The sequence below is a fragment of the Hypanus sabinus genome (genome assembly GCF_030144855.1).
Source record: "Hypanus sabinus isolate sHypSab1 chromosome X2 unlocalized genomic scaffold, sHypSab1.hap1 SUPER_X2_unloc_13, whole genome shotgun sequence".
Taxonomy (NCBI): Eukaryota; Metazoa; Chordata; class Chondrichthyes; order Myliobatiformes; family Dasyatidae; genus Hypanus; species Hypanus sabinus.
This window is the reverse complement of record NW_026778983.1, coordinates 337,752-364,509: the sequence shown is the minus strand read 5'-3', so window position 1 is coordinate 364,509 and position 26,758 is coordinate 337,752. Positions and strand designations below refer to the sequence as shown.

Sequence of the window (26,758 nt, the reverse complement as noted above, 5' to 3'; positions counted from 1 at the left end):
GCAGGACTGCGAAGACGCAGGCAGACACACCACGGGACACTAATCGAGCTTTGTGCACCCACGCGAAGGTGGGGGTCTTGGAGGGTCGATTCGGGGGGGGGGGGGGGAAATCGATCAGGGGGCTCACGGTGCGACCGGTCTGTGCGTCCACCCTCGCCTGGGTGACAGGTCCACCACTGGAGAACGGTCGTATGTGGGGTGGTCAGAGTCGGTGACCGCAACAGGAAGACAACGACAACGGCATCACCTCTCTCTCTCTCTCTCCAACGGTACTCGACTAACTACCTCGACCTGAACTGAACTGAACTCTGCATCATATCGTAAGACTGTACCCGTTTACCCCTAGCTCTGAGAGAGCCTGGTTTTGATTCCTATTTCCACACTTCTGTACATATCATTGCTAACCTCTTTTCATATATTTGCACTTGACAGTACTGTATTGCTTAGTTTACTAATAAACACCATTAGTTACAGTAATAACAGACTCCAAATGTGTTTTCCATTTCTGCTGGTTTGGTAACCCGGTCACGGGCTACATGACAAAATGGATAATGGATAACATTATTTTACGGTGATTGGAGGGAAGTATGGGAGGGGTACACGTCAGAGGTAGTTTTTTTATAGACTGGTAGGCGCCTAGAGCGTGCTGTTAGGGGCAGAGGCAGGTCCGTTAGGGACGTGTTGGCACGCGGCCAAGCGGTTAAGGCGTTCGTCTCATCATCTGGAGGTCGCTGGTTCGAGCCTCGGCTGAGGCTTGCGCGCGTGTGTCCTTGAGCAAGGCACTTAACCACACGTCACTCTGCGACGATACTGGTGCCGAGCTGCATGGGTCCTGATGCCTTGGACAGCGTCGGTGGCGTGGAGAGGGGAGACTTGCAGCTTGGGCAACTGCCGGTCTCCCATACAACCCTGCCCAGGCCTGCGCCCTGGAAACTTCCCAAGGCACAAATCCATGGTCCATCGAGACCAACGGAGGCGTACACACACATTAGGGGCAGTTAAGGAACTCTTAAAAAGGCACATGGGTGATCGAAAAATGGAGGGAAGGGGCAGATTGATTCCAGAGTAAGTAAAAAGGTTGGCACAGCGTTGTGGGCCGAAGGGCCTGCACTGTGCTGTAGTGAGCTGTGTGTCATCATCCAATATCCAACTGTTGATTTACAAGCGACGGTCTGGTTACGATAGTGTGACCACTGACCGTGTCTGGAGAGCATTGATCGCGACTGTGTGGCCCTTCGGGACAAGTCTATTTGATCGAGCAGATCACGGGTCTCAAGCGGCGCCCACCAAGTGCCGGAGGAACTCAGCAGGTCGGACAGCGTCTGCGGAAGTGGACGAACAGTCGACATCCCAGGCCGAGAACAACCCCCCCCCCCACCCCCCCGTCGGAAGTTCCGGATCTTCTCAGGACCAGTCCTGATGGAGGATCTCGGCCCGAAACGTCGAATCGATTCATTTCTGTGGACGCCGCCCGGACTGCTGAGTTCCTCCAGTGTTGTGTGTGTGTGTGAGTGAGTGTCTGTGTGTGTGTGTGTGTGTGTGTGTGTGTGTGTGTGAGTGAGTGTCTGTGTGTGTGTGTGTGTGTGTGTGTGAGTGTGTGTGTGAGTGAGTGTCTGTGTGTGTGTGTGTGTGTGTGTGTGAGTGTGTGTGAGTGTGTGTGTGTGTGTGTGTGTGTGTGTGTGTGTGTGTGTGTGTGTGTGTGTGTGTGTGTGAGTGTGTGTGTGTGTGTGAGTGTGTGTGTGTGTGTGTGTGTGTGAGTGAGTGTCTGTGTGTGTGTGTGTGTGTGTGTGTGTGTGTGAGTGTGTGTGAGTGTGTGTGTGTGTGTGTGTGTGTGTGTGTGAGTGTGTGTGTGTGTGTGAGTGTGAGTGTGTCTGTGTGTGTGTGTGTGTGTGTGTGTGTGTGTGTGTGTGTGTTGCTCTGGATTTCCAGCATCTGCAGAATCTCTTGTGTTTATTCCTCTCCATAGACACTGCCTGACCTGCTGTGTTCCTCCAGCACTGTGTATGTGTGTGTGTGTGTGTGAGTGTGTGTGTGTGTGTGTGCAAGTGTGTGTGTGTGTGTGTGCGTATGTGCGAGTGTGTGTGTGTGTGTGTGTGTGAGTGTGTGTGTGTGTGTGTGTGCGAGTGTGTGTGTGAGTGTGTGTGTGTGTGTGTGTGCGCGTGTGTGTGCGCGTGTGTGTGTGAGTGTGTGTGTGTCTGTTTTGCTCTGGATTTCTAGCATCTGCAGAATCTCTCTGTGGACCCAATGTCGGTTGCCGATTTTCACTGAAGACAGGCAGCCGTAGCCCCTAAGGAATTCAGCTGAGGATGCTGGCCTCGGTACCCACTGTGAGAGACAAGAGCACCAGCAATACGTTCCCGAGACAGATAGATCTACCGCAAATACCATGTTTGAAAACATTTTCATCACCATCTTAAGGATGTTCTGAAGTTGACAACCAAATGCTTACCACAGACACCCTGCGTGGGTAAAAATATCGATCGCTGATTCACCGCCAAGGTGTGAGAAATATCCAACTCCACTCGTTTTGACGATAATGGGCAATTTAGCTAATATCTCCATCAGACCATAGGATACAGGAGTAGGCCATTCGGCCCGTCGAGCCTGCTCCGCCATTCAATCACAGGCTGGTCCAATTCATCCAGTCATCCCCACCCCCCATCCCATTTGAAGCCCTGGCTCTCACGGTGACTGTTACTTGTAAATCCCGTGGAACATGTTCGCCTCAGGCGTTCCCAGCCCACTTTCAGTGCCAGTGACGACCCCGGCCTTTGCCAGAGGTCGGACAGAGTGGGAGAAAACTGGCCCCATTTAGAGCTGCCCGCTGCCACCGACCGGCAACCGGACCCCAGCCCTCCGATCCGACCTTTTCTCGGACGCTGAGATCGAAGTGGCATCCGCTGCTTGGGCAGGCAGCTCGTTCTGCCCCCCCCCCGCCCCCGAGTGAAGCCGTTTCTGCACATTTCACCTGCTTGCCCTTACCCTGTAAACACCCCTCATAATCCTCCACTCCTCGGAGTTATGTTGTCCAAACAGCTGATGTGGACCCCCAACACCTCGCTGACATGGACCCCCAACACCTCGCTGACCTGGACCACCAACACCTCGCTGACATGGATCCCCAACACCTCGCTGACATGGACCACCAACACCTCGCTGACATGGACCCCCAACACCTCGCTGACATGGACCCCCAACACCTCGCTGACATGGACCACCAACACCTCGCTGACATGGACCACCAACACCTCGCTGACATGGATCACCAACACCTCACTGACGTGGTCCACCAACACCTCACTGACATGGACCACCAACACCTCACTGACATGGATCACCAACACCTCGCTGACATGGATCACCAACACCTCGCTGACATGGACCACCAACACCTCGCTGACATGGACCACCAACACCTCGCTGACATGGATCACCAACACCTCGCTGACATGGATCACCAACACCTCACTGACATGGACCCCCGACACCTCACTGACATGGACCCCCGACACCTCGCTGACATGGACCACCGACACCTCGCTGACATGGACCACCAACACCTCGCTGACGTGGACCACCAACACCTCGCTGACATGGATCACCAACACCTCACTGACGTGGACCACCAACACCTCGCTGACATGGATCACCAACACCTCACTGACATGGATCACCAACACCTCGCTGACATGGACCACCAACACCTCACTGACGTGGACCACCGACACCTCGCTGACATGGATCACCAACACCTCGCTGACATGGATCACCAACACCTCACTGACATGGACCCCCAACACCTCGCTGACATGGATCACCAACACCTCACTGACATGGACCCCCAACACCTCGATGACATGGACCACCAACACCTCGCTGACATGGATCACCAACACCTCACTGACATGGACCCCCAACACTTCGCTGACATGGACCACCAACACCTCACTGACATGGACCACCAACACCTCGCTGACATGGACCACCAACACCTCGCTGACATGGACCACCAACACCTCACTGACATGGACCACCAACACCTCGCTGACATGGACCACCAACACCTCGCTGACATGGATCACCGACACCTCGCTGACATGGATCACCAACACCTCACTGACATGGACCCCCAACACCTCGCTGACATGGATCACCAACACCTCACTGACATGGACCCCCAACACCTCGCTGACATGGACCACCAACACCTCGCTGACATGGATCACCAACACCTCACTGACATGGACCCCCAACACCTCGCTGACATGGATCACCAACACCTCACTGACATGGACCCCCAACACCTCGCTGACATGGACCACCGACACCTCACTGACATGGATCACCAACACCTCGCTGACATGGATCACCAACACCTCGCTGACATGGACCACCGACACCTCACTGACATGGATCACCAACACCTCGCTGACATGGACCACCAACACCTCGCTGACATGGACCACCAACACCTCGCTGACATGGACCACCAACACCTCGCTGACATGGACCACCAACACCTCGCTGACATGGACCCCCAACACCTCACTGACCTGGACCACCAACACCTCGCTGACATGGACCACCGACACCTCGCTGACATGGACCACCGACACCTCGCTGACATGGATCACCAACACCTCGCTGACGTGGACCACCAACACCTCACTGACGTGGACCACCAACACCTCGCTGACATGGATCACCAACACCTCGCTGACCTGGACCACCAACACCTCACTGACATGGACCCCCGACACCTCGCTGACATGGACCACCAACACCTCACTGACATGGACCCCCGACACCTCACTGACATGGACCCCCGACACCTCACTGACATGGACCCCCGACACCTCGCTGACATGGACCACCAACACCTCACTGACATGGACCCCCGACACCTCGCTGACATGGACCCCCGACACCTCACTGACGTGGACCACCAACACCTCGCTGACATGGACCACCAACACCTCACTGACGTGGACCACCAACACCTCGCTGACATGGATCACCAACACCTCGCTGACATGGATCACCAACACCTCACTGACCTGGACCACCAACACCTCACTGACATGGACCCCCGACACCTCGCTGACATGGACCACCAACACCTCACTGACATGGACCCCCGACACCTCGCTGACATGGACCACCAACACCTCGCTGACATGGACCACCGACACCTCGCTGACATGGACCACCAACACCTCGCTGACATGGACCCCCGACACCTCGCTGACGTGGATCACCAACACCTCGCTGACATGGATCACCAACACCTCGCTGACATGGATCACCAACACCTCACTGACATGGACCACCAACACCTCGCTGACATGGACCACCAACACCTCACTGACATGGACCACCAACACCTCACTGACGTGGACCACCAACACCTCACTGACGTGGACCACCAACACCTCACTGACGTGGACCCCCAACACCTCACTGACATGGACCACCAACACCTCACTGACATGGACCCCAACACCTCGCTGACATGGACCACCAACACCTCACTGACATGGACCACCAACACCTCGCTGACATGGACCCCCAACACCTCACTGACATGGACCACCGACACCTCGCTGACATGGACCACCAACACCTCGCTGACATGGATCACCGACACCTCACTGACATGGACCACCAACACCTCGCTGACATGGACCACCAACACCTCGCTGACATGGACCACCGACACCTCGCTGACATGGACCACCAACACCTCGCTGACATGGACCACCAACACCTCGCTGACGTGGACCAGCAACACCTCGCTGACGTGGACCAGCAACACCTCGCTGACATGGACCACCAACACCTCGCTGACATGGACCACCAACACCTCGCTGACATGGACCACCAACACCTCGCTGACATGGACCACCGACACCTCGCTGACATGGACCACCGACACCTCACTGACATGGACCCCCAACACCTCGCTGACATGGATCACCAACACCTCACTGACATGGACCCCCAACACCTCGCTGACATGGACCACCGACACCTCACTGACATGGATCACCAACACCTCGCTGACATGGATCACCAACACCTCGCTGACATGGACCACCGACACCTCACTGACATGGACCCCCGACACCTCGCTGACATGGACCACCAACACCTCACTGACATGGACCCCCGACACCTCGCTGACATGGACCACCAACACCTCGCTGACATGGACCACCGACACCTCGCTGACATGTACCACCAACACCTCGCTGACATGGACCCCCGACACCTCGCTGACGTGGATCACCAACACCTCGCTGACATGGATCACCAACACCTCGCTGACATGGATCACCAACACCTCACTGACATGGACCACCAACACCTCGCTGACATGGACCACCAACACCTCACTGACATGGACCACCAACACCTCACTGACGTGGACCACCAACACCTCACTGACATGGACCCCAACACCTCGCTGACATGGACCACCAACACCTCACTGACATGGACCACCAACACCTCGCTGACATGGACCCCCAACACCTCACTGACATGGACCACCGACACCTCGCTGACATGGACCACCAACACCTCGCTGACATGGATCACCGACACCTCACTGACATGGACCACCAACACCTCGCTGACATGGACCACCAACACCTCGCTGACATGGACCACCAACACCTCGCTGACATGGACCACCAACACCTCGCTGACATGGACCACCGACACCTCGCTGACATGGACCACCGACACCTCACTGACATGGACCCCCAACACCTCGCTGACATGGATCACCAACACCTCACTGACATGGACCCCCAACACCTCGCTGACATGGACCACCGACACCTCACTGACATGGATCACCAACACCTCGCTGACATGGATCACCAACACCTCGCTGACATGGACCACCGACACCTCACTGACATGGATCACCAACACCTCGCTGACATGGACCACCAACACCTCGCTGACATGGACCACCAACACCTCGCTGACATGGACCACCAACACCTCGCTGACATGGACCACCAACACCTCGCTGACATGGACCACCGACACCTCGCTGACATGGACCACCCACACCTCACTGACATGGATCACCAACACCTCGCTGACATGGACCACCAACACCTCACTGACGTGGACCACCAACACCTCGCTGACATGGATCACCAACACCTCACTGACCTGGACCACCAACACCTCACTGACATGGACCCCCGACACCTCGCTGACATGGACCACCAACACCTCACTGACATGGACCCCCGACACCTCACTGACATGGACCCCCGACACCTCGCTGACATGGACCACCAACACCTCACTGACATGGACCCCCGACACCTCGCTGACATGGACCCCCGACACCTCACTGACGTGGACCACCACCACCTCGCTGACATGGACCACCAACACCTCGCTGACGTGGACCACCAACACCTCGCTGACATGGATCACCAACACCTCACTGACCTGGACCACCAACACCTCACTGACATGGACCCCCGACACCTCGCTGACATGGACCACCAACACCTCACTGACATGGACCCCCGACACCTCGCTGACATGGACCACCAACACCTCGCTGACATGGACCACCGACACCTCGCTGACATGGACCACCAACACCTCGCTGACATGGACCCCCGACACCTCGCTGATGTGGATCACCAACACCTCACTGACATGGACCACCAACACCTCGCTGACATGGACCACCAACACCTCACTGACATGGACCACCAACACCTCACTGACGTGGACCACCAACACCTCACTGACATGGACCCCAACACCTCGCTGACATGGACCACCAACACCTCACTGACATGGACCACCAACACCTCGCTGACATGGACCCCCAACACCTCACTGACATGGACCACCGACACCTCGCTGACATGGACCACCAACACCTCGCTGACATGGATCACCGACACCTCACTGACATGGACCACCAACACCTCGCTGACATGGACCACCAACACCTCGCTGACATGGACCACCGACACCTCGCTGACATGGACCACCGACACCTCGCTGACATGGACCACCGACACCTCACTGACATGGACCACCGACACCTCGCTGGCATGGACCACCAACACCTCGCTGACATGGACCACCAACACCTCGCTGACGTGGACCACCAACACCTCGCTGACGTGGACCACCAACACCTCGCTGACATGGACCACCGACACCTCGCTGACATGGACCACCGACACCTCGCTGACATGGACCACCGACACCTCACTGACATGGACCACCGACACCTCGCTGGCATGGACCACCAACACCTCGCTGACATGGACCACCAACACCTCGCTGACGTGGACCACCAACACCTCGCTGACGTGGACCACCAACACCTCGCTGACATGGACCACCGACACCTCGCTGACATGGACCACCGACACCTCGCTGACATGGACCACCGACACCTCACTGACATGGACCACCGACACCTCGCTGACGTGGACCAGCAACACCTCGCTGACATGGACCACCAACACCTCACTGACATGGACCACCAACACCTCACTGACATGGACCACCAACACCTCGCTGACATGGACCACCAACACCTCACTGACATGGACCACCAACACCTCACTGACATGGACCACCAACACCTCGCTGACATGGACCACCAACACCTCGCTGACATGGACCACCAACACCTCGCTGACATGGACCACCAACACCTCACTGACATGGACCACCAACACCTCGCTGACATGGACCACCGACACCTCGCTGACATGGACCACCGACACCTCGCTGACGTGGACCAGCAACACCTCGCTGACGTGGACCAGCAACACCTCGCTGACATGGACCACCAACACCTCGCTGACATGGACCACCAACACCTCGCTGACATGGACCACCAACACCTCGCTGACATGGACCACCAACACCTCGCTGACACGGACCACCAACACCTCGCTGACACGGACCACCAACACCTCGCTGACACGGACCACCAACACCTCGCTGACACGGACCACCAACACCTCGCTGACACGGACCACCAACACCTCGCTGACACGGACCACCAACACCTCGCTGACACGGACCAGCAACACCTCGCTGGCATGGACCACCGACACCTCGCTGACATGGACCACCAACACCTCACTGACATGGACCACCAACACCTCGCTGACATGGACCACCAACACCTCGCTGACATGGACCACCAACACCTCGCTGACATGGACCACCAACACCTCGCTGACATGGACCACCTACACCTCACTGACATGGACCACCTACACCTCGCTGACATGGACCACCAACACCTCGCTGACATGGACCACCAACACCTCGCTGACATGGATCACCGACACTTCGCTGACATGGACCACCAACACCTCGCTGACATGGACCACCAACACCTCACTGACATGGACCACCATCACCTCGCTGACATGGACCACCATCACCTCGCTGACGTGGTCCACCAACACCTCGCTGACATGGACCACCAACACCTCGCTGACATGGACCACCGACACCTCGCTGACGTGGTCCACCGACACCTCGCTGACATGGACCACCGACACCTCACTGACATGGACCACCAACACCTCGCTGACATGGACCCCCGACACCTCGCTGACATGGACCCCCGACACCTCGCTGACATGGACCACCAACACCTCGCTGACATGGACCACCGACACCTCGCTGACATGGACCACCGACACCTCACTGACATGGACCCCCAACACCTCGCTGACATGGACCACCAACACCTCGCTGCTTGTGGAAAAACAGATACAAGAAAGGCTCCTCTTCCTCGGAAAGCTGGAACAGACCAAACTCCCACAGAAGCTGTGGCTTAACTTCCACAGAAGCACAACTGCAACCATGCTGACCGACAGCGCCACCGTGTGGTGTGCCAGCTGCACAGCCGCTGAGCGATGAGACCGGCATCGCGTGGCGAATTGTCCGGATGGAGCTCCCAGGACTGGACGCCGTCAGGAGGAAAGCAATCAGCATAACCGGAGACACCGCACACCCCGGCCACTCCCTGTCTGACCCGCTGCCGTCCAGCAAAAGGTTCCGGACACTAAAAACCAGAACAAACAGACGGAGGGACAGCTTCTGCCCCAGAGCTTCTACTCCCACAGAACAGTGACTGAAACTGTGAGCACACAGAAGGACTCAAATACTTGCACCAACGGCACTTTGTGCATTACTGTGACATTCTGGTGCTGCTGTAACTTATTTTCTGCTACTTATCTATTTAATACTGTTTTTCTATTACTGTCTTGTCTTTATCTACCGATTTAATTGCCTGAGAGGAAACTAAACAGAGTTTCATTGTATCTATGTATAATGACAATAATAAAGATCATTCATCTTCGATATTGAATATCAAATCTCCCCTCAGCTGTCTACGTTCTAGGGAATAAGTTCTAACCCATTCAACCTTCCCTTGTAACTCAGGTTTTCCAGTCTTGGGCAATGTCCTTGTAAAATTTTCACTGTACTCTTTCAACCTTATTGACGTCCATTGGCGGCCGCCGGAACTGCACACACAAAAATTTCAAGGAGCGGAACAACGATAATAGATAATCTCTCCGCGATAACGTGGCAGCACCGTACCTCCTCGCCCTCTCTGCTCATCAGCTGGTGAAGAATGACCTCCTTGTGGTCCAGCTCCCTCTGCAAGCCATCCTGCGAAGGACAGGTCACGCGGAAAGGAGAAAAATTGTGTTAAGCGGGTAGGCTCAGTGGGTCACTCACCCATCCCAGTGACGCAGAGGGGCCTCAACAACCCGGACTCGGGGAACAAGCCAAGGGGTACGAGTACTTACTGAGTAACAGCACGTCACAGGTGCCGCCCGTCATCAAGGACAACACCCTCCCCCCCCCCATCGCCCGGGACGTGCCCTCTTCTCATTGTTTACATTCAGGGAGGAGGTACAGCAACCCAAAGGCGTGCGCGCGCGCGCACACGCGCACACACACACACACACACACACACACACACACACACACACACACACACACACACACACACACACACACACACACACAGAGACACACACACACACACACACACTCATACACACACAGATTCAGGAACAGCTTCTTCCCCTCTGCCATTCAGGGAGGAGGTACAGGAGCCTGAAGACACACACTCAGCGATTCAGGAACAGCTTCTTCCCCTCCGCCATTCAGGGAGGAGGTACAGGAGCCTGAAGACACACACTCAGCGATTCAGGAACAGCTTCTTCCCCTCCGCCATTCAGGGAGGAGGTACAGGAGCCTGAAGGCACACACTCAGTGATTCAGAAACAGCTTCTTCCCCTCTGCCATCAGGGAGGAGGTACATGAGCCTGAAGGCACACACTCAGCGATTCAGGAACAGCTTCTTCCCTTCCGCCATCAGGGAGGAGGTACAGGAGCCTGAAGACACACACTCAGTGATTCAGAAACAGCTTCTTCCCCTCTGCCATCAGGGAGGAGGTACAGGAGCCTGAAGGCACACACTCAGCGATTCAGGAACAGCTTCTTCCCTTCCGCCATCAGGGAGGAGGTACAGGAGCCTGAAGACACACACTCAGCGATTCAGGAACAGCTTCTTCCCCTCCGCCATCAGGGAGGAGGTACAGGAGCCTGAAGACACACACTCAGCGATTCAGGAACAGCTTCTTCCCCTCCGCCATCGGGGAGGAGGTACAGGAGCCTGAAGACACACACTCAGCGATTCAGGAACAGCTTCTTCCCCTCCGCCATCAGGGAGGAGGTACAGGAGCCTGAAGACACACACTCAGCGATTCAGGAACAGCTTCTTCCCCTCCGCCATCAGGGAGGAGGTACAGGAGCCTGAAGACACACACACTCTCACACTCAACAATTCAGGAACAGCTTCTTCCCACCTCTGCCGTCAGTCTGAACTGAATTGACTGTATTTCTTGTTATCTTTCACATCTGCGAGGAGTAAAAATGTTTACATCTCTGTCTGAATGTGCAAATTGTAGTAATTTATAATAAATAGTATGTACGACAGGACAGTCAATATAACATAGATGTACAGTTGTCTCAGCGTGAATCAATCAGTCTGACGGCCTGGTGGGAGAAGCTGTCCCGGAGCCTGTCGGTCCTGGCTTTTATGCTGCGGGACCGTCTCAGATTTCCAAATGGCCAATGAATCCATATACACTCAGTCATTATTTTTTCCCCTCCGTTCTTGCACTACTTACTTAATTAAATTTTCTTTTTTTATATATATATTTCTTATTGTAATTTATCGCTTTTAGATTCAAATTCAGTTTACTGTCGTTTAGAAACCACAAATGCAATGCAGTTAAAAAAATGAGACAACGTCCCTCCAGAATGATATCACAAAAGCACACGACAAAACAGACTGCACCAGAAAATCCACATAACGTTTGGCAATCCCCAATCCAGAGTCCAGAGAGGCTGCTGCATATTAATATCGCCCTACTGTCTTAGCGCGTTCCCCGGAAAGGAGCTGCAAACCCACCAGACAGAACAAGACGACCCAGACACACCGAGTCAGGAGACCAACTCTACCACCCAACAAACCAAAAACTAAAGCTACAAGACCCACACAAAACCACATAGTTACATATAGTTATAGTTAACATATAGTTACAACAGTGCAGACAATACTGTGGCGACCCATTTCCTGGCACATCCGAACCGACGCACAATTAATTAGCCTACGGGGGTTTGCGAGCACAGAGCTTTGGAGCCTCTGTGCCATGGGGGGCCGGTTGAGGGAGGCTTAAAATTGAGGCTGAAGATTTCGAATAAAGTTTTTCTTTCGACTGCAGTTACCGACTCCGTGTCGTAATTTTAGCGCTGCGTGTAGCACACCGCTACAATTGGTGACCCCGACAGTCCAAACGATTTTTGGACCAGAAATGACCGACGCCGCCTCTGTTCATGCGGTTTCGTTGAAACTGCCGGGTTTCTGGACACAGCGCCCAAACCTATGGTTCCAGCAAGCCGAAGCCCAATTCCACGTTCGCCAGATCACCTCAGAAGACACCCGCTACTACTATGTGGTGAGCTCCCTCGACCAGGACAAAGTGGCCCAGGTCGCGGAGTTCGTACAGTCGCCCCCGGCAGACGGCAAGTACACGGAATTCAAAGCCCTGCTCCTCACGGCGCGAGCGGGCTGCCCGTTTACTGCACCTGGATGGCTTGGGCGACAGACCTCCATCGGCTTTAATGAATGAGATGTTGTCTCTCGCTGACGGACACACACCCTGCCTCATGTTTGAGCAGGCATTCCTGGAGCAGCTGCCCGAGGACATACGCCTGCTGCTGTCTGACGCGGATTTCAGTGACCCCCGGAAGGTGGCAGCCCGGGCGGACTTGCTGTGGAACGCCAAAAAGGTGAGTGGGGCGTCCATCGCACTGATCTCCCAGCCACGCTCCCGGCAGCAAACCAATCCAGGCCCGGCCGCAGAGCCCGCCAACCCCCGGCCCAATGAACACTGGCGCTTCTACCACCAGCGGTGGGGCGCAGAAGCCCGCCGTTGTCGCCCGCCCTGCAAGTTCCCGGGAAACGCCAGGGTCAGCCGCCGCTGATGGCTACGGCGGCTGGCCATCGGGATAGCCTCCTGTATGTGTGGGATAGAAGGTCGGGACGGCGGTTTTTGGTCGATACTGGGGCTGAGATCAGCGCTTTACCCCGACGAGTTACGACACCCGCAGCAGGGCACCGGGTCCCCCCCTGAGGGCCGTGAATGGCAGCACAGTAAGGACCTATGGCACCCGTCAGGTGCAGCTACAGTTCGGCTCCAGCCAGTTCACGTGGGACTTCACACTGGCCGCCGTAGCCCAACCGCTTCTGGGTGCGGATTTTTTGCGGGCTCACAGCCTACTGGTCGACCTGCCCAGGAAGAGACTGGTCCACGCCGAGACCTTTCAGATGTTCCCCCTGGGTGCAGCCCAGTTGCCAGCACCTCACCTCGGCTCCATCACGCTGTCCGACAACGACTTCACCAGGGTCCTGGCGGATTTCCCATCGGTTCTGGCACCGCAGTTCACAGCGGCCATGCCCAGGCACGGCGTACAGCACCACATCCCGACCCAGGGACCACCCCTCCGTGCCCGCGCTCGGCGGTTTCCCCCGGACAAGCTCCGACTGGCGAAGGAGGAGTTCCAGAGGATGGAGGAATTGGGGATCATCCGGCGGTCCGACAGCCCATGGGCCTCCCCCCTGCACGTGGTGCCCAAAGCGACGGGAGGCTGGAGACCGTGCGGCGACTACCGCAGGCTGAACGAGGCTACCACACCGGACCGCTACCCTGTGCCGCACATTCAGGACTTTGCAGCAAACCTGCACAGCACACGGATCTTCTCCAAGGTAGACCTCGTCCGAGGGTACCATCAAATCCCGATGCATCCTGACGACGTCCCCAAAACGGCTCTCATCACCCCGTTTGGCCTTCTCGAGTTCCTCCTCATGCCGTTCGGCCTGAAGAATGCCGCACAGACGTTCCAGCGGTTAATGGACGCGGTGGGACGGGACCTGGACTTCGCGTTCATCTATTTGGATGACATCCTCATAGCCAGCAGCAGTCATCAGGAGCATCTGTCCCACCTCCGTCAACTCTGCGCCCGACTGAGTGAGTACGGTCTTACAATCAACCCCGCCAAATGCCAGTTCGGACTCGATACCATTGACTTCCTGGGCCACAGGATTACTAAAGACGGGGCAACCCCTCTGCCCGCTAAGGTAGATGCGGTCCGCCTCTTTCCCCGACCCACCACGATCAAAGGCCTTCAGGAATTCGTAGGTATGGTCAATTTCTACCGCCGCTTCCTCCCTTCAGCTGCCCGGATCATGCGCCCCCTGTTCGCCCTGATGTCGGGTCCGAGCAAGGACATTACCTGGGACGAGGAGTCCGCCGCCGCTTTCGTTCAAACGAAGGAAGCTTTGGCGAACGCCGCAATGCTAGTACATCCCAGAATGGACGCCCCTACCGCCCTCACAGTGGACGCATCAAACACGGCAGTCGGTGGGGTGCTGGAGCAACTCATCGCAGGTCGCTGGCAACCCCTGGCGTTTTTCAGCAAACACCTGTGACCACCCGAGCTCAAATACAGTGCTTTCGACCGGGAACTGTTGGCGCTCTACCTGGCAATCCGGCATTTCAGGTACTTCCTAGAAGGTCGGCCCTTCACCGCGTTCACGGACCACAAACCGCTTACCTTTGCGTTTACGAAAGCGTCCGACCCCTGGTCATCCCGCCAGCAACGCCACCTGTCCTACATCTCTGAATACACGACGGATGTCCGGCACGTCTCGGGTAAGGACAATGTCGTGGCGGATGCGCTCTCTCGCCCTACCGTTCATGCCCTTTCCCAAGGGGTAGACTTTGAGGCACTGGCAGAGGCGCAGCAGGCGGATGAGGAGATTCCGAGTTACAGAACCGCAGTCTCCGGTTTGCAGCTCCAGGACCTCCCCGTGGGCCCAGGTGAGAGGACCCTACTCTGTGACGTCGCCACCGGCCAGCCCCGTCCCGTCGTCCCGACAGCCTGGCAGCGCCGCGTTTTCGACTCCATTCATAACTTGGCGCATCCCTCCATCTGGTCAACTGTCCAGATGGTTTCCAGCAGGTTCGTTTGGCACGGACTCCGCAAACAGGTCAGTGAATGGGCCAAAACGTGCATGCACTGCCAGATGGCCAAGGTGCAGCGGCACACCAAAGCCCCACCGCAGCAGTTCCATCCCACCCACCAGCGTTTCGACCACATTCATGTGGATATTGTGGACCCCCTGCCAGTGTCGCGCGGAGCGCGGCACCTCCTGACTATCGTGGACCGGTTCACAAGATGGCCAGAGGCGGTCCCGCTCACCGACACCATCTCCGAATCTTGCGCCCGAGCCCTGATCGCCACCTGGATATCTCGCTTTGGTGTACCAGCCCACATTACCTCCGACAGAGGCGCCCAGTTCACCTCCAGCCTGTGGTCAGCTATGGCCAGCCTTTTGGGGACTCAGCTGCACCACACCACTGCCTACCACCCACAGTCGAACGGGCTAGTGGAGCGTTTCCACCGTCACCTGAAGTTGGCCCTCATGGCCCGCCTGCAAGGAGCCAACTGGGCGGACGAGCTTCCCTGGGTCCTACTCGGCATCCGCACAGCGCCCAAGGACGACCTGCACGCCTCGTCGGCCGAATTGGTATACGGCGCGCCCCTGGTCGTCCCCGGGGAGTTCCTACCAGCCCCAAGGGGGCAAGAGGAAGATCCCGCAGCAGTCCTGGGCAGACTACGCGAGAGGCTCGGTAACCTGGCCCCCATACCCACTTCACAGCACGGGCGGAACCCGACCTGCGTACCCAAAGACCTGCAGAACTGTAAGTTTGTGTTTGTACGAAGGGGCGGGCATCGGCCACCGCTGCAGCGGCCATACGAGGGGCCGTTTATGGTGCTCCGGAACAACGGGTCCACGTTCGTGCTGGACGTTGGGGGGAAAGAGGAGGTTTTCACGGTGGACCGCCTCAAACCGGCGCAACCGGCCGAGTTTCCGGCACCTCGGCGCAGAGGCCGACCTCCCAAGCAGGTTCTGGCCCAGACTGTGGACATTGGGGGGTGTATCGCCGGTTCTGGGGGGGGGCGTTATGTGGCGGCCCATTTCCTGGCACATCCGAACCGACTCACAATTAGATAGCCTACGGGGGTTTGCGAGCACAGAGCTTTGGAGCCTCTGCGCCATGGGGGGCAGGTTGAGGGAGGCTTAAAAGTGAGGCTGAAAATTTCGAATAAAGTTTTTTCCTTCGACTGCAGTTACCGACTCCGTGTCGTAATTTTAGCGCTGCGTGTAGCACACCGCTGCAATACCATGATTGATCAAAAAACAGACCACGGGCACAGTAAAAGTCAATATGAACATAGGCACTCCTAGCTTTGCCTGTCAATAATGGAACGAGCCCAAAGGCCCAATCTCCAGTTGGCCTTCTGCATGCTGTTGCTGTTCTCTCAAAAGTGACATATAACATTTTATTATAATTTTTTGCAGTTCTGGGTGTCGGGGTGGACATACGTCTCTGCCAAAGGAGGCGTAAGGCGTTCCTTCCCTCTGCTGGCCACCCTTGGGCGAGGCATAGCACCTGCTTAGCTCCCTGATCAGGGTCACGTGAAGCCTCGGGAGCAGGCGGACAGTCTCTGAAGGGTTAATGATAATGGGCTGTGGGGGTGGGGGGGCAGGAAGCAAACCCCCACCGCTATGGAAAGATCCGCCAAGAACAATCACGGTCGTGGGTAGACCAGGATTGCCAACGTCACACGGCATGGCGCGTGTTGATGATGTCACACAACGTGGCACATCATGAATGAATGAACTGTACCACGACCGGAAAATAACAAATCTCACCACATCTCGCCAGTGGTATTAAACTTGATTCTGATCACGTAATTTAATAACTGAAGAGGTTTTACCGTACAATGTACTCAAGCCTTTTAAAACACAGGGAATATTAGTTTGCTTTTAGTAGAAAGCTCCAAAGATGGTAAAAAATTGATCACATGGGCAAATCTATTGAGATATACTGATGACAGACACTGGGGCAATCGACGGAGTGGGGGAGTCCTGACACAAGGTCAGGAACTGAAACGTGAAACATCTCCCTCTACCTCCCCATCAGGTGCTGACTGACCCACTGAGGAATCTCCACAAGTTGGTTTCCTGCTGACTAGATTACTCGTTACTGAACATCGCTGTCGTTTGCCTCAACAATTACGTCACACGACACGGCACATCATGATGATGTCACTTATTTGTGAAGGACCACACTTTTCCCCTTTGAGATTTAAAAAAAGTCCAGCTCGAGGTCACAAGTACGAAAATTCAAATTTAAGCACCTCCACCACGCTCTCTTCTCGCTGCTGCCATCAGGAAGGAGGTACAGGAGCCTCAGGACCCACACCACCAGGTTCAGGAACAGCTATTACCCCTCAACCATCAGGAAGGAGGTACAGGAACCTCAGGGCCCACACCACCAGGTTCAGGGACAGTTATTACCCCTCAACCATCAGGAAGGAGGTACAGGAGCCTCAGGACCCACACCACCAGGTTCAGGGACAGTTATTACCGCTCAACCATCAGGAAGGAGGTACAGGAACCTCAGGGCCCACACCACCAGGTTCAGGGACAGTTATTACCCCTCAACCATCAGGAAGGAGGTACAGGAGCCTCAGGACCCACACCACCAGGTTCAGGAACAGGTATTACCCCTCGACCATTAGGAAGGAGGTACAGGAGCCTCAGGACCCACACCACCAGGTTCAGGAACAGGTATTACCCCTCAACCATCAGGAAGGAGGTACAGGAGCCTCAGGTCCACAACACCAGGTTCAGGGACAGTTATTACCCCTCAACCATCAGGAAGGAGGTACAGGAACCTCAGGGCCCACACCACCAGGTTTAGGGACAGTTATTACCCCTCAACCATCAGGAAGGTACAGGAGCCTCAGGACCCACACCACCAGGTTCAGGAACAGGTATTACCCCTCGACCATTAGGAAGGAGGTACAGGAGCCTCAGGACCCACACCACCAGGTTCAGGAACAGGTATTACCCCTCAACCATCAGGAAGGAGGTACAGGAGCCTCAGGTCCCACACCACCAGGTTCAGGGTTATTACCCCTCAACCATCAGGAAGGAGGTACAGGAGCCTCAGGCCCCACACCACCAGGTTCAGGGAGTTATTACCCCTCAACCATCAGGAAGGAGGTACAGGAGCCTCAGGTCCCACACCACCAGGTTCAGGGACAGTTATTACCCCTCAACCATCAGGAAGGAGGTACAGGAACCTCAGGGCCCACACCACCAGGTTCAGGGACAGTTATTACCCCTCAACCATCAGGAAGAAGGTACAGGAGCCTCAGGACCCACACCACCAGGTTCAGGAACAGGTATTACCCCTCAACCATCAGGAAGGAGGTACAGGAGCCTCAGGTCCCACACCACCAGGTTCAGGGACAGTTATTACCCCTCAACCATCAGGAAGGAGGTACAGGAGCCTCAGGTCCCACACCACCAGGTTCAGGGAGTTATTACCCCTCAACCAACAGGAAGGAGGTACAGGAGCCTCAGGACCCACACCACCAGGTTCAGGGACAGTTATTACCCCTCAACCATCAGGAAGGAGGTACAGGAGCCTCAGGTCCCACACCACCAGGTTCAGGGACAGTTATCACCCCTCAACCTTCACTCGCCCCCATCACTGAACTGTTCCCACACCTCATGGACTCACTTTCAAGAACTCTCTATCTGAAGCTCTCTCTCGTTATCGATCGTGTATTTATTGATTACTATTACTTTTTTCTCTATTTGTACTTGTGCATTCGGCTATCTTTGGCACACCGATCGTGCTGGGCGCTGACTCCCGCTGGTTCCACTACGCTTCCTGGACCTACCGCGTGCTCCCGCGAGAAAGGGACTCTTGAGGGTTGCACTTGCTGTTCCGGACATTGAAAATAAACTTGCTCTGAAACCCCCAGACGGAGGAAGCTCCGGCCTTGTACCTTGACATGAGTGACTTCTGTTAGCTTGCGCAGGGTATCGTCCAGTTTTGCCTTCTGCTGCTGAAAGAGTCGATCCTTCTGACCCAGTTCCCTCTGCAGGAAAAATTCACAAACGTCACAGCCACGCAGTTCTCCAAACAACTGACTTGCCTCTGAAATATTAATATAAATATAACCACATAACAACTACGGCTCGGAAACAGGCCGTCTCAGCCCTTCTAGTCCGTGCCGAACGCTCACTCTCACCTCGTCCCACCGACCCGCACTCAGCACATAACCCTCCATTCCTTTCCTGTCCATATACCCATCCAATTTCACTTTAAATGACAATACCGAACCTGCCTCTACCACTTCTACTGGAAGCTCGTTCCACACAGCTACCACTCTCTGAGTAAAGACGTCCCCCCCTCGTGTCACCCCTAAACGTTTGCCTCCTAACTCTCAACTCATGTCCTCTTGTTTGAATCTCCCCTACTCTCAATGGAAAAAGGCTATCCACATCAACTCTATCTATCCCCCTCATAATTTTAAATACCTCTATCAAGTCCCCCCTCAACCTTCTACGCTCCAAAGAATAAAGACCTAACTTGTTCAACCTTTCTCTGTAACTTCGGTGCTGAAACCCAGGCAACATTCTAGTAAATCTCTGTACTCTCTCTATTTTGTAGACATCTTGCCTATAATTCGGTGACCAGAACTGTACACAATACTCCAAATTTGACCTCATCAAGGCCTTGTACAATTTTAACATTACATCCCAACTCCTGTACTCAATGCTCTGATTTATAAAGGCCAGCATACCAAAAGCTTTCTTCACCACCCTCTCCACATGAGATTCCATCTTCAGGGAACTATGCACCATTATTCCTAGATCACTCTCTTCTACTGCATTCTTAAATGCCCTACCATTTACCATGTATGTCCTATTTTGATTAGTCCCACCAAAATGTAGCACCTCACACTTATCAGCATTAAACTCCATCTGCCATCGTCCAGCCCACTCTTCTAACCGGCATAAATCTCTCTGCAAGCTTTGAAAACCATTACAGCGAGGGGAAAAAAACCAGGAGTCGCTCTGAGACGCGGGGGAGCCGTGTACGGAACGATTCACTCCTCTGCCCGCGGGCACGGGTCGAGCACTGAAACCGGGAGCTTGTAACTCGACGTCAGGGTGGCACCGAGGCCGGGGGGGGGTGGACACCGAGGGAGGGCAGGATCCGGACCAGCCGGGGCTGAAAGGGGGGGTGGAAGGTAGCGTTGAGAATTACGTGAGGCGACGCAGTTCAGGGGGCCCGACCTGGGTCAGACTTTGCACCGCGAACGGCCGGGTTGCGAGGGGGGCGGTGGAACCAAGCGGTCCGGGAATGGCAGACCCGCAATTCATCGGGAGTGGCTTCACAGGTAGGCAGGGTGGTAAAGGCAGCCTTCTGAGCAGGGTGGTCCTTACAAACCAGATCGTCGCGGGCAGGGTTTGGAACCCTGCAGACGTACAAGACGTACTGCCTGTCCCGTTCTGGTCAGCTACCCACAGAAGAGGCACCAGTAAGATTGAAGGAAGAGAGGAAATTTACCAGGATGCTGATGGCAAAGTAGGTTAGGTTAGGAGTGAGGGGGAGATCTGATAGAGGTGTGCAAAATCACAAGGGGTAAAGGTAGGGTAAATGCAAGCAGGCTTTTTACACTCAGATGGTGTGAGACTCCACCTGGAGGTCATGGGTGAAAGGTTAAATGTTTAAAGGGGGATCTTCTCCACTCAGAGGTGTGGGGGGGGGGGTGGTGGTGAGAGTGTGGAACAGAGGTGCTGGATGCAGGCTCGGTTTCAGCATTTAAGAGAAATTTGGACAAGATCTGGGTAAGTACGGGGGGCCGCGGCCCAGTGGGGCTAGGAAGACTGCCTGCTAGACAGGCCGAGCGGCCTGCTTCTGGGCTGCGGCTCAGAAGGCGACAGCGAGGGCTCCACTCAGCGGGTTCCCGGCAAAGCGCCGTGCTGAATCTCTTTCCCCCGCGGGAAACGCAGGGTTGCCACTCGCTGGAATTTAGAAGATTGGTGGGGGGGATCTTATTGAGACGTATAAAATTCTAAAGGGATTGGACAGGCTGGATGCAGGAAGATTGTTTCCGATGTTGGGGAAGTCCAGAACGAGGGGTCACAGTTTAAGGATAAAGGGGAAGCCTTTTAGGACCGAGATGAGGAAAAACTTCTTCACACAGAGAGTGGTGACTCTGTAGAATTCTCTGCCACAGGAAACAGTTGAGGCCGGTTCATTGGCTATATTTAAGAGGGAGTTAGATATGGCATCTTGTGGCTAAAGGGATCAGGGGGTATGGAGAGAAAGCAGGTACAGGGTTCTGAGTTGGATGATCAGCCATGATCATACTGAGTGGCGGTGCAGGCTCGAAGGGCCGAATGGCCCACCCCTGCACCTATTTTCCACGTTTCTGCAACAAGCAAGAACGCTGTTTGAAATAAGTCGCACAAAGCCAACAACGAAACGGAAACTTCTGCCGCGTTATAGCAGGGAACGGTTTGCTTGCATCCAGTAATCTGCAATTAACTGTGACCTTGGGAGCTCGACCTCAGTGGCTGCAAAAACTCTGATCAACCAACCCGACGCCAGGACACTGGGAGGCGGGAGTGCCACGGCGACGCTCGAGAGCCTCACCTTGAATTCCCCGATGACCTTGTTCCTTTCTTCAGTCTTCCTCTGAAGGTCGAGCTGCCAACGCAAAGGGGGGAGCGAGTGATCAACGGACAAGGTGAGGGCGCTCGGCCGGTAACGCGTCTCCCACGCCCGCAGGGAAAGCCGATCTCCTGACCCGGCGCTCATCGCAACAGAGCGGAATACCACTCTAATCACGGGGGGGGGGAACGCGAGGGGTGAGTTCTTTTCACTCACGGGTACCTGGAATCCGCTGACCGGAGGGGAAAACGTGTCGGAGCAGCTTGGGCTGGGGCAGGGAGGGGAGGAAGTCGGGAGGGATTTGGGCGCTTTCCACTTGCCTTCTCGAGGCGGCCTGTCCCCCGGCCCCGTGGGTGTCGATGAATCTCGGGGGGGAGGGGGGGGGGGGGGCGCCTTGCCGGCTCCTTCGCCGGCACAGGAGAGGCGGACCGCGATTTGGGACGCAGCCGGCCGGCGTGACGAACGATGGATTAACGGCCACCGAACCTGCTTTGGTGAGCTCAGCAGAGGGACGGAGATTATCGGCACACCGGTACCTCCCCGCCTCCAATAACACAGGCGACTTTTTTTTTAAACCGCCATTTTAGACGCCTCCCTCCCTCACGCCAACAGGCCTCCAACCCCGGGAGAGGTGGCCCCCCCCCCCCCCCCGAGTCCTCCCAGAGGGCGAGGGACGACATGGGCTGCAGCGAGACGCGTCAGGTGCCACTCACGTTTTCGCTCAGCAGCTCGTCTTTGGCCATGCTGGCCCTCAGTAGCTCCTGCTTCAGCTGCAGGATGGAGTTCTCCTGCTGGGCGACCCGATGCTGCAGGGCGTCCTGCGGGGTGGGGGAGAAAAACACAACACTCCGGTGGTCAGTCAGCTGGCAGGAGAACCCCCACGGGCAGCGACGGACGGGGTCACACAATCCCTCCGAGACACACGTATGACGCAAGTAACTTTGTAAAGTCACCGATTAAAGTAAAAATATATATTAAAAAACACCGTAGTTTGCACAGTAACTGCCTCGCTGCAAATATGCTCAAAAACTTCTATAGATGTACCGTGGAGAGCATTCTGACAGGCTGCATCACTGTCTGGTATGGAGGGGCTACTGCACAGGACCGAAACAAGCTGCGGAGGGTTGTAAATCTAGTCAGCTCCATCTTGGGCACAAAGTACCCAGGATATCTTCAGAAAGACAGCGTCCATTATTAAGGACCTCCAGCACCCAGGGCATGCCCTTTTCTCACTGTAATCATCAGGGAGGACGTACAGGAGCCTGAAGGCACACACTCAGCGATTCAGGAACAGCTTCTTCCCCTCCACCATCAGGGAGGAGGTACAGGAGCCTGAAGACACACACTCAGCGATTCAGGAACAGCTTCTTCCCCTCCGCCATCAGGGAGGAGGTACAGGAGCCTGGAGACACACACTCAGCGATTCAGGAACAGCTTCTTCCCCTCCGCCATCAGGGAGGAGGTACAGGAGCCTGAAGACACACACTCAGCGATTCAGACACAGCTTCTTCTCCTCCGCCATCAGGGAGGAGGTACAGGAGCCTGAAGGCGCACACTCAGCGATTCAGGAACAGCTTCTTCCCCTCCGCCATCAGGGAGGAGGTACAGGAGCCTGAAGACACGCACTCAGCGATTCAGGAACAGCTTCTTCCCCTCCGCCATCAGGGAGGAGGTACAGGAGCCTGAAGGCACACACTCAGCGATTCAGGGACAGCTTCTTCCCCTCCGTCATCAGGGAGGAGGTACAGGAGCCTGAAGACACACACTCAGCGATTCAGGAACAGCTTCTTCCCCTCTGCCATCAGGGAGGAGGTACAGGAGCCTGAAGACACACACTCAGCGATTCAGGAACAGCTTCTTCCCCTCCGCTATCGGGGAGGAGGTACAGGAGCCTGAAGACACACACTCAGCGATTCAGGAACAGCTTCTTCCCCTCCGCCATCAGGGAGGAGGTACAGGAGCCTGAAGACACACACTCAGCGATTCAGGAACAGCTTCTTCCCCTCCGCCATCAGGGAGGAGGTACAGGAGCCTGAAGACACACACTCAGTGATTCAGGAACAGCTTCTTCCCCTCCGCTATCGGGGAGGAGGTACAGGAGCCTGAAGACACACACTCAGCGATTCAGGAACTGCTTCTTCCCCTCTGCCATCCGATTCCAAAATGGACATTGAACCCTTGGACACTACCACACATTTTTAAATAAACAGTATTTCTGGGGGTTTTTTTGGCATGATTTTTATGTATACTGTAATCGATTTATTTATTGTTATTATTTTATTTAGTTTTTTTTTCTCTGCTAGATTATGTATTGCGTTGAACTGCTGCTGCTGACCAATTTCACGTCACATGCCGGGTGATGAGAAACCTGATACTGACAGCATCTTAAAAGCAGGTACTTTTGAAGTGTCGGAACATGTGGAGTGGTGGGACGATACTCAGGTGGCAAGAGGAGAAGAGGCCTGGACCGAGTGGACAGCCGGAGACTCTAAACCCAGCGCAGAGAGGGCTAATATGAGGGGACGTGATTTTAAGTTGATTGGAGGGAAGTACGGTGGGGGGGTCAGAGGTCAGAGGTTTTTTTTTACACACAGAGAGCGATCAGGTGTGAGGAACGGGAGAGGCAGGCGCATCCGGGACAGCTCGTAAACTCCGAGACGTTCAACTGTCCGTTTCACCTCCCGCCGCTACCGCCCGATAGGAGCTCGGGCGTTCCCTCTCCCCGCGACTGCGCGGGTGGTAGGTCCTTCATCGTGAATTGTCCCATGATAAGGCTCGGGTTAAACCGGGCTGCATCTCAATGAAAAATAAGGAAATAACACAGCGTGGTAACAGCCTGTGGCGCCCAATTGGCCTACAAACCCTTACTTTCTGTTTTGGATGGTGGAAGGACAGCGGGGTGCCCAGAGGCATGCCAGGCGGTCGCGGGGTGAACGTACAAACTCCTCACAGGCGGCGGCAGGGGATTAAACCCGAGTCGGTGCGCCAAGTGCTAGGGTACCATGCCACCAATGTGCGATAGAAAAATGGAGGAGTATGTTAGAGAGAGAGAGATCTCGGACTAGGCTCAAAGGTGGGCCACGAGGGGCTGCGCTGTGCTGCAGCGTCCTGCCTTGAAAACCGAATTTCAACGCACAGATAGCTCCTGGGTGGGCAGAAAAACGGGAGGGAAGGGTTAGATTGATCTTGGGGGTATGTTAGAAGGCCAGCACGGCATAGTGGTATGTGAGACCAGATGGGTCGAGGGACGGTGGACGGAGATGGTGCCATTTTGCAGGGAGGTCAGAGAGGTAAAAGCACGTAGGAAACCCCAACGGTAGATATCTTTACTCCCCTCCCACTCCCCCACCACCCCCACGTGGTGGGCGAAGAGACCAGCAGGAGTGGAGCCGATACCACAGCATCACGGAAGGCTGGCTGAAACGGCAGAGGCCTGTACGACGGGACAAGGCCACTCTCAGCGTGTGGAACGCTACGCTCACACGCACGTCTTCACCGCTGAAGCTTCTGTGAACTTGGCTTCGGGCGGACATGCCTTGTGCGGCTGAGAACCAGAGGCAGGGTTAATATCGCCGTGGAAATCGTTGCTTCGTGGCCGCAGTTCAGTACAATCCGTACAATTGCTGTAGGCTAATACTAAGGAGCTGGTTGTGGATGACAGGGGGAATGGAGACGGGCTAACCCCTATTGACATCGATGGATCTGGGGTTGAGAGGGTGAACAGCTTCAAGTTCCTCAGCATCCACATCACCGGGGATCTCACGCGGTCTGTCCACACCGGCTGTGCAGTGAGAAAGGCACAACAGCGTCTCTCTCACCTCAGACGGTTGAGGAAGTTTGGTGTGGGGGCCCCCCAAATCCTCAGGACTTTCTACAGGGGCACGATCGAGGGCATCCTGACTGGCTGCATCACTGCCCGGTACGGGAACTGTACCTCCCTCAGTCGCAGGGGCACGATCGAGGGCATCCCGACCGGCTGCATCACGGCCTGGTACGGGAACTGTACCTCCCTCAGTCGCAGGGGCACGATTGAGAACATCCCGACCGGCTGCATCACGGCCTGGTACGGGAACTGTACCTCCCTCAGTCGCAGGGGCACGATTGAGAACATCCCGACCGGCTGCATCACGGCCCGGTACGGGAACTGTACCTCCCTCAGTCGCAGGACTCTGCAGAGAGTGGTGCGGACAGCCCAGCCCATCTGTAGATGGGAACTTCCCACGATTCAGGACATTTACAGAGCCGAAAAGCTGTAAAGAGGGCCCGAAGGATCACTGGGGACCCGAGTCACCCCAAACACAAACTGTCCCAGCTGTTACCATCCGGGAAACGGTCCCGCAGCATAAAAGCCAGGACCGACAGGCTCCGGGACAGCTTCTCCCACCAGGCCGTCAGACTGATGAACTCACGCTGACACAACTGTATTTCCATGTTATATTGACTGTCCTATTTATTATAAATTACTCTGATCGCACGTTGCATATTTAGACGGAGGCGTAATGTGAAGATTTTTACTCCTCGAGCATGCAAAGTCA

The 26,758-nt window shown here is 55.5% G+C and overlaps 1 protein-coding gene across 6 annotated transcripts in view; it reads right to left on the bottom strand.

Moving 5' to 3' along the window:
- Positions 1-26,758, bottom strand: part of LOC132385735 (dixin-like) — a 270,730-nt gene that overhangs the window by 27,684 nt on the left and 216,288 nt on the right. For 5 of the 6 annotated variants that reach the window (XM_059957946.1, XM_059957947.1, XM_059957949.1 and 2 more), the window contains 4 exons: positions 22,937-23,041; positions 22,206-22,259; positions 19,543-19,635; positions 10,630-10,701 (listed from right to left, as the gene is read on the bottom strand). In XM_059957946.1, the coding sequence (XP_059813929.1) occupies positions 10,630-10,701; positions 19,543-19,635; positions 22,206-22,259; positions 22,937-23,041 (324 nt within the window). The remainder of the gene's footprint in view (positions 1-10,629; positions 10,702-19,542; positions 19,636-22,205; positions 22,260-22,936; positions 23,042-26,758) is intronic. The other variant, XM_059957948.1, reaches the window with a different exon arrangement.